The sequence below is a fragment of the Chaetura pelagica genome, unplaced genomic scaffold, assembly GCF_000747805.2.
Source record: "Chaetura pelagica isolate M959 unplaced genomic scaffold, ChaPel_1.0 scaffold72, whole genome shotgun sequence".
Lineage (NCBI taxonomy): Eukaryota > Metazoa > Chordata > Aves > Apodiformes > Apodidae > Chaetura > Chaetura pelagica.
Genome location: NW_009952560.1, coordinates 823991 through 832840, shown reverse-complemented (window position 1 = coordinate 832840; position 8850 = coordinate 823991). Strand labels below are relative to the sequence as shown.

Here is an 8850-nt window from a genome sequence, read left to right as displayed (position 1 = left end):
AGGAATGCCACAGACATTGGAAAAATCATGTTTTAGCTTTTACAAACTATTTATTCCATTAAGCGTAGAGAAAATCAAATTATTTTGCAGAAAGCTCCCAAACCTTTCTACTCACCTGGCAATTATATGGGCCAATAGGTTCTTCTCACTGCCATGAGCAGGTATGAGATAAAGCCTGGCTGCTTACATTAGAGCCTGCACAGTGAGCAGGGGCTGCTGGGCTTTGTCTGCTACTCATTCAGCTGATCTTTCATGTTTAGACTAAGATTGATCCAGAGAGAAGGCACAGAGAGCCAGGGGCTGGGTAGTTTTCATTAAAACATTAAATAAATAAAAAAATAAGCCCTACTCTACTACACTTCGCATTTGTTTTCCAGCATTAACAGTTGTCAGCTTGGATTAGACATTCAGCTGCTGCTTGGTGCCTAGGGTCAAACAGTCTTGAGGTAAAGCCAAGCCAGAGCAAAAAATATATTCCTTTAGCAGCATTTCAAGCTGAGACTTCTGATAAACATCATGGTCTTCACCAGCTGGCATGCAGTAGCAGCAACTTGGTTTAATACAGCCAGGGTGGGAACAAGCTGACTTTCCAGCTGCCCCCTCTATTCAATCTGGCCACCCCAGCCTGAGGATTAAGCCATTTTAACAAAACATTCCTGCCTTCATTTATTCATTTCACTGGAAGGGGAGAGCTAGGCTTTAGGCTGCTTTCCAGGCATGACCCACATACAGAGCTAATTAAAGAGTCAAACAAATATGCAATATAATGATAGAGGTTAATGGCTCTGACAATAAAAGGCCCTTTGCACCAGGTCAGCCAGGCACGGTGTGTTTGTCTATCAGACCTTCCTAAGGGACAGTCTCCCTGCAGCTGCTGCATTTGCACATGACAGCACCTCAATCACAAACCCTCACACCTTGCACATAAACAGCAGGATTTCAAAGTGCCACTGGAATATTAAATTTGTAGAGCAAGCAGTTTACAAAGGGTAAACAGACGAGAGATGAAATCACCTGCTTATGGCAAAACTGCACAGAAAGAAGGCTCTGAGGTGAAAAGGAGCTGACTTGCAAGGGATCAGTAATTTATCACAAGAAGCCACACCTTGTGCTCGCAAATATACAGTTTTGTTTAAAGAAGTTAAATGAAAGCTTTGCTAGCATTAAAGAGAGTGCAAGAATAACCTCCAAAGTGTTAGCCAACTGTAATTAATCCTGGGAGCCTGAAAAAACCCCAGTGAACTAAGCAACCTTTTTGTTTTTTTCTAACTTGTGTTGACTCCAAACCTCAGCAAAGGCTTAAGCATGACTCTTGTTTCAGTGTTCACCAGGAAATGAAAAGAAAGACTGATGATCCTACTGTGAAGATCAGCACATTCACATTCTACTGTGAGTGATTTCTTTGATAACTGCTAAGAGTTGGAGCTGAAAATGCATCCTAAAAGACCAGGTCAGTGTACTCCTGAGCTGGAGCTCAGCAGCAGGCTCCAGAGGGAACTGGGAACTCCTCATGCCTTCCCTGAAATCAATAGGTCATGGCAGGGAAGGCAGAACAATGTTGTAATTATTCACAAGCTAAGATTCAAGACTCTCTAAATGAATTCACATAGACACAAAACCCATCTGCAAAAGTGTAAGAGCAGAGATGAAATGAAAGAGTTCAATTCCCTACGTTTTATTTATTTGGATAGTTACAAAAGGATTACTCTGATGAATAAACTTTCCTAAGAGTGTTCTATTACAGGAAAAATACTGTTCAGAGACAAAGTGTTTACAGCTAAAGCAGTCCTTAAACAATTTATTGAACAGCATGTGTAACTCTCCAGCAGCCAAGGTAAAGTAGATTTTCTAAGAATTTTTATTCTACTGCAAAATGCCCAGCACACTGCTGTGCCATGAGCTGCATTTCATCCAATCATTTGCCACAAGTTAGAGGTTTTTGCATAGAGGAAGTAAAATCATCACCTTTGTCAGAGCTACAGCAAAACTAAAGACTTATCTGAGCTCTTAGGGTATTCATTGCATAATGAAGCAAGGAGCATTTTCCCCCGACAGGGAGCAGAGCAACTTACCACCAGACTAATAAGCAAAGAAGCAGTTTACATGTGGAAAGCACTTCTTGGTTCACCCTAGAGAACTCTTGGTGATGTGGGTATCTTTATTATTGGCAAAGAGATCGTTTTATTAAGCGGTGCTAAGAACTGCTCCTCCAACAGCCTTTTCCTTAAAGAGCACAGCTAGGTTTAATGAATACAAAAAGCTCCAGTTACAACACTGCAGTTGTTGCCCCTGATGTAACAAAAGCTTCATTTTGCTGTTATGGCAATTTAAAATTTAAAAATATGCATGTGTATCAGGAAAAAGTGTGGGGGGGGGAAATAATTTGCTTATAACTAAGCAAAGACAGATGCTACAGAGCTACCTCCATTTCCTCCTGGAGAACACCTAACAGTAAGAACAGAATCTGAACTGATGAGAAGCACCACATTTTATCAAAAAACGAGCAAAGACTAAATCATTTGAAATCCTATGAAAATGCTTTGTTCTGAAGATATGAAATGTCTTTTTGTAAGGTTAAAGGTGATTTCTTGGTTGACATTTTTGGAAAGCATAAAGGTAATTCCCTGTTGAAACAGGACAAATCTTACACATATCACAGGACAGGGATCCTGTAAACCTACCACAAGAGACACATCCACAGATTTTGGGGAAACACAATCATAAAACAGTATTCCAGACTAATCTCGGTAGCAATTCTGTGGTGTCTTTCAGAAGTTACATGAGATGTGAGTTTAGTTTTGTTATAAAAATCCAAAAACCCCTGTCACCAACAGAGTTAAAGCCACACATCAGCAGCGCAGCCAGCTTGGCACTGGTGAGGCCACAGAACACACCTGAAATTAGATACATGAGATACAGATTCTCAAATCACATATAGATGGGACAGGGTGGGATGTGTGTGTCTGTAAAAATCAAAGTTGGATCCACTAAAAAAAAAAAAAAAAGAATGTAACCACATTTATTTTTCCTTAAAAATATTTTCTAGAGGACCAAGAATGGAAAAAGTGATCTTCACAGGATCGTGCTGGAGTGCAGCAAGTTTCCAAAAACCAAACCAAATTTGCATTTTCTTCCAAAGCAAAATATTTGAAATATTTACCATTTACAGGCTATCCATTTTGAACTACCAAAACCATAGTCTGACCTGCCTGATGATCACCTGGGGACAGCTACAGGTCCACAAGCCAGACAAGACAAAGGGTAGAGTAGGAGTGTCAAGGGATATACAGAAGAATCCAGACAGAGGATGAAATACAGCTGTAATGCTGTTTCCCAGTGTTATCTCATCTACAGAAAGACTCAGCAGCCTTCATTTGAGCCAACTATAACAACTTATTTCAGCTACCAAGGATTAAGTTATGGCTGGAGGCAGTTTACAAGCTGGAACCTTCAATGTCAACAGTCTTATCATTTAAGGAAAACCCTTGACAGCATCCGTGATAGCCTAAAGAAACCTGAAGAAGACAATTCAGAAGATTGCAATGTATTTATGGATTTTAACCAAAATAGGAGACTTAAGTTTTTACATTTCAGTTTTTATTTAATTCTGATTAACTAATACAACTCGTCTCATTTTTCAGTTGTTAGAGTGATGCAGGTGCTAGCTAGTTCTGTTCCTAGTGGAACAGCATCAAACCCAGAGCTGTTCCCCTAGGAACATCACCAGCAGCCTAAGCAAGAAGCCCAGAGACTGGACAGGGACAGGCACCACCTCCTCGCTGCTTCCCAGGGGCTTCCCTAGCAGAGGTGCAGATGGATGGACCTGGGAGAACACAGAGGCTGGTAGGTCCTGCTGCTCCCAGGGTCATGCCTGTCAGCAAGCAGAACAATTCAAAGCCCATTTCTCAGCTGGAGAAGCCTGGAACAGCATTAATGAGAAGGGAGTTACTCCAATTTACTTTGGCTGAAGAATGACAGTGCCTAGCACTGCTAAGGTGGAACCATCAAGAATGCTGACTGTAAGATACATTAAAATGAAGGACAAAGGAAAGCTTGAAAAGCTTGTGGACATAATGACTTTTCTAATTATCTTTTAGTTCTCATGATAAACACTGTTTCATGGCAGAATAAAGATCCCCTGAGTTTGCACTGGGAGCAGAGGGGCAGCTCAGCTGTATCCTGGGGAAGCCCAGGGCACCTGTGTCCCTGCAGCCCTTGGCTCGGCTTGGACAACGCTCGGAACACATGGATGCACCCGCTGCTGTGAGAGCCCTTCACAGGATAAAGTGTTGTCAAGTTCTTCTGTTTGCAGAAACACACCAAAGGAGAGCCAGAGAGTGAATCTGACTGTCAAGTCTGGACAAAAATGTAATTAAGTACAGAGCCATGAACACTACTCCCCCTCCTCCAGGTATGATTAGCCAAACAAATGCTAACAGCACAAGCCCTGTAGAATTAAGTCTCTCAGGTTTACATTCAAGCCTTCAGTTGAAAAAGCTGTAGGACTAGGCATAACCTACTGGTTATCCAGAAGGAAAGAGGGGTGTTGTTTTAGTTTGGTTTTTGGTTTTTTTCTTCTAATGTATCTTAAGACTGGTGTAAAGAAGAAAAAAACCCAAAACATTCCTGGTTTGTTTTTTGATTTTGTGGCAACAAACGACAAACCCCAGTCTGCACTGGTGTCATGCTTTAACTTTATTCCATTTTAGGTTTTTACCTTGTCTGCTAATTTGACATTAATCCCAAACTGCTAGTGGCCCAGGATTTGGAGGAATTTGAAGTGACATAATTATGTGACACAGATTCACAGCTGTCACTTGTGTTTGAGAGCTTTAAAATTCAGTAAGCAGGCGTTCCCAAACAGAAAAACGAAGCAGGGCCCTTTACTTTGAGGCACTGATTAGCTCACCAGAGATTAGCTAAATAAATATCAGAATATTGTTTAATGGGCTCCTACTCATAAAGGCCCAGATAGAGACACATTTCCCAGCTGGTTCCCTTCACAAAGGTGTATCAAAACCTTGGGTGACAGGAGAAAAAAAATCCAGATGAGACAATGGGACAGAGAAAACAGCATTTGTCTTCAGCCTGAACTACCACCATACCCTCAAAAGCAACTCACAGAAACAACCCTGCCATCCACACATCACCCCTACTCAATCCCTCTCAAACACTGCTCTTTTGAAACAGCATGTTCAGCCTGAGATGTAAAGTTTCAGAAGTGCAGAGGGAGTGAGGTGAAAGCTTTTGCAAGAGGAGCAGCTCACCCCCACCAAGCTCTGTGAGAGAAAGACACCCACCAGCTTAAGGGGATACTACGACTTTAAACTTTGTATTTTTCAGGAAAGAGAGATACATTGCTGGTTTGCAATAAATCACACACATCCCCGTATTTTCAAAATATGCCAAGATAATATTTATTAACACAGCAGGACTTACAGATCACAAAAGATAGTGATACATAGGAGCTTGTAAGGGCGTTATCAGAATAAAGCATGCAGGTCAGTACTTGCAGAAGAGAGATATCAAAGCAGATCTGAGAAGGCACATTCACACAGGAAATGTTTAGTCGAAATTAGACATTAGAAAAGCAGCAAAAAATCTGAAGTTGATTAAAATATACAGAGATCTCCAATAATGCCAAAGGAAAAGGTACTTCACAGATTTGTAAGTGCAGCAGATGGATAACCCTTTGAGAATACCCAGGTGAGGGTAGCTCTTGCTGCTACGTTGAGCAGGATGTGGGACAAATCAGGTTCATGTAACACAAGTAGGTGCTAATTAAAATGCTTTTGTCTTGGAGCAAAACATAAATTTGGTTTTAAAGAAGCAGCCTGGTTGAAAGTAACAGCATGCAGCCAGTGCTCAAAGGGTTATATGAAGTAAATGCAAGAAAAATCAGGCAACATTAGTATAATCTTCCTTCCACACAAAGAATAATAGCAAAGTTTAAAGAGACAGTATCCCCTTTGGAGAGAGCAAAACAGAAAACCTTTCTTCCCTCAGAGACCAAAGTCCATCGTATGGGAAGCAACTCTATTTCTTCCCAGTTCCCAGCATAAGCAACCTACCTGCCCACACCTGGAAGGTATGCAATGGGAAAATCTCAACAGCCAAAGGATAAGGACCTCTGTATCAGTGTCAGAAAAGTCAAATCCTTTCTCATCACCTCTGCCACGCTGTCCTGTCACTGGGGATGTTACATGGTGCTTCCAAACACACAGTTCCCAATGCCTACACTCCCCCTTCTCAGCAGTGAGGATGACAAAGGGATACTGTCCTTTTTTGACATTAGATTTACAGATTGAAGAAAAGAGGGGGAAAAAAAAAATTAAATCTGCTTTTTAACTTAAGTAAACTTAAAAAAAAAGGGCTTGAACATCAGCAGTTCACAGCTTGAAATGCATCAAACATACATAAAGGAACAGAGATGTATTTGTAACAGATTGTCCAGAGCGACGCTCTGCTACGAGATCCAGAGTTCAATAGACTAAAACTCTCCCTGTGGAAAAATGTCTAGCTTGGCACCATAGGAGAATACAGACTTGTTTAAGTTTAATAAAAATAGCTTCTAATTAATACTTCAGAGTTCAAAAGTTTAGCAACAAGCACACGATCAGCTAACCCCTTTAAACAAACCAAAAAGCAGTCTTCCCTGCCACAAATGGCAATTATTAATCACTGATTTCTGTGGCAAAAGCTCACATCCTGTAGAAGAGCTACATAAGTCAAACTACCACCAAAAGAGGCTAGAAAAATATTAGGAAAAAGTGCTTTCAAAACCAAAGTAAACATTCAATAATACACTGTAGGTGCTACGTTTTTGACAGCTCACTCAACTTGGAATTTTACCAAGTAGTAATATGAAAATTAAATGTCTTTGCTAATAAATTATTCCTGATATTTTGTACCCTGTTATAGAGTATCTTCCATGTCAGAGTTGCCAACCTAATTCTCTCCCCTTCTTAAAAATATCATATAATGCAAAATTACAGTACTGTGTATTTTCTCTACCCATACCTGCAAAAATGGAAGAAGTATTTCATATGGAAATAACCAATCCTTGCAGTAACAGATTTTACATTTACAGTTTGTATGCTCCACCCCTGCTCAGAAAAGCCTTTGACTGCATAATACTTGTCACTAGAACACAGTAATGGTTCCTGTATTATTGAAGGCCACAGAACATTTCACTACATCTTATCTTCCTATGTACATATGAAAAGAAAAAGCAGGACACTTGGGAAACTTGTTTGATGATATGTGATCAGATCAGAGAGGGTCATTCACTCTCTCAGGGGTACTTTCAGAAAGGGAAATTAAAGAAGGTGAACATCTGACAAGGAGAAAGTAAGAGTCCTGTGGTTTTAAATTTAGGTCCAAAAGCTATCAATCATGAGACTAGCATTTACAGGCCCTTTGCACAACTATTCCAATGCGGGGTTTAACTCTAAAAAGTGAATGCAATACTTCTACTTGCAGTCCTGCAAAATACTGGCTACACAGATTAAGCCCCACTGTAAGGGGAATATACTAGTGGTGTTGATTAGACAGCTTTTCATTAACAGCACAAATTAGTGTTCTGCCTACCCTTTCAGAAGCACAGTGGGTTAAGTTCCCCAGCCAAAAGCTTTGCTGAAACCAAGAGATTAAAATGAGACTCTCAGCCATCCATCTTGCTAATACAAATGGAATGACAGTGTTTGCATTAAGAGAATTTTCCACTCGAATCCCTTAAGTGACAATAGCTAACAGGTACCAGTGTTATGATGTTGTCAAATCTCAAAAATAAACTGGCATGGGGTTCAAACTTTTCAATCTATTTATAGTCACCTAAGGGAGGAAATAAACACTGCCCTGCTAAGGGGCTGTTGGCTAATGGGTGCACAGACTGAGGAGTCTTTCAACTACTGAAAGACTAGTGCATAATACTGTAATTTAGCACACAGAACAACGCTGAAACCTCCATCACCTACATTACCAGAGCAATCTAACCAGTTCCTCACCTGCTGCTGGTGGATGCTGGCCACTAACTGTTGGCAAATCCAAAGAGCTATCAGACATGACATGCTTAAGATCTCCTCCCACATCAGCCAGTTTCATGTCAAACTGAACAGACAAAGCGTCTTCAGAATCCTCCTTGCCGACGCTGCTGCCACCAATAGAAGGGAGATCCAGAGACTTCACCGAAGCAGAATCTTCTTTGGCCTGCTTGAAAGCTGCCACTTTGTCCACTAGGGACTTCTCGGCGCTGTTGCACGCGGAAGAAAACTTGTTAGAGTGAAAGTCGGCAAAATCGTCATCGCTCTTCACTGAAGAAAGCGGGTTGTCCTTCCCCTCCTCAAAGCCTGCTCCAGAGCCTTCCAGAGAAAGCTGTTTGAAGATATCATATTTGGTGGGTGTAGCCGTGGTGGCAGAACTCTGCCCACTCTTCACCGTGCTGGCAGATGAGCCAGGCTGAGGAACAGGGCTGGTCTCTAACTTAAGTGCATTGTAGCTGTCATCTGCTTTTTGTTCGGAAAATCCGCTGCCATTGTTGAAAGCCATAAAATCTGCAAAGTCATCTTGTCCACTGGCTGATGCACTATTAGAAAATTCCCCAAAGAGGTTGAACTCTCCAAACTCATCAGCTAAGCTTGAACTTTTGCTGGGTGCTTGTTGGGAAGTGGTAGATGGAAGGGGTGGTGGAGGGAAGGAGCCTGATTTTGATGTATTAAATGCAGGTGGGAAGGAGGGCTGCTTGTTTTCACCAGTGGAGGTAAAGAGATCCAAGTCTGCCAGATTCAAAGAGGTTTTTGCTTGTGTTTGCTGTTTGGACTGAATGGGCACAGAAGGGAAGGATGTAGGGAA

The 8850-nt window shown here is 41.3% G+C and overlaps 1 protein-coding gene across 1 annotated transcript in view; it reads right to left on the bottom strand.

Moving 5' to 3' along the window:
* Positions 1-8850, bottom strand: part of SYNRG (synergin, gamma) — a 34345-nt gene that overhangs the window by 8676 nt on the left and 16819 nt on the right. The window contains exon 14 of the mRNA XM_010009041.1: positions 8007-8850. This exon is cut by the window's right edge and continues 1 nt beyond it. Coding sequence (XP_010007343.1) covers positions 8007-8850 — 844 coding nt within the window. The remainder of the gene's footprint in view (positions 1-8006) is intronic.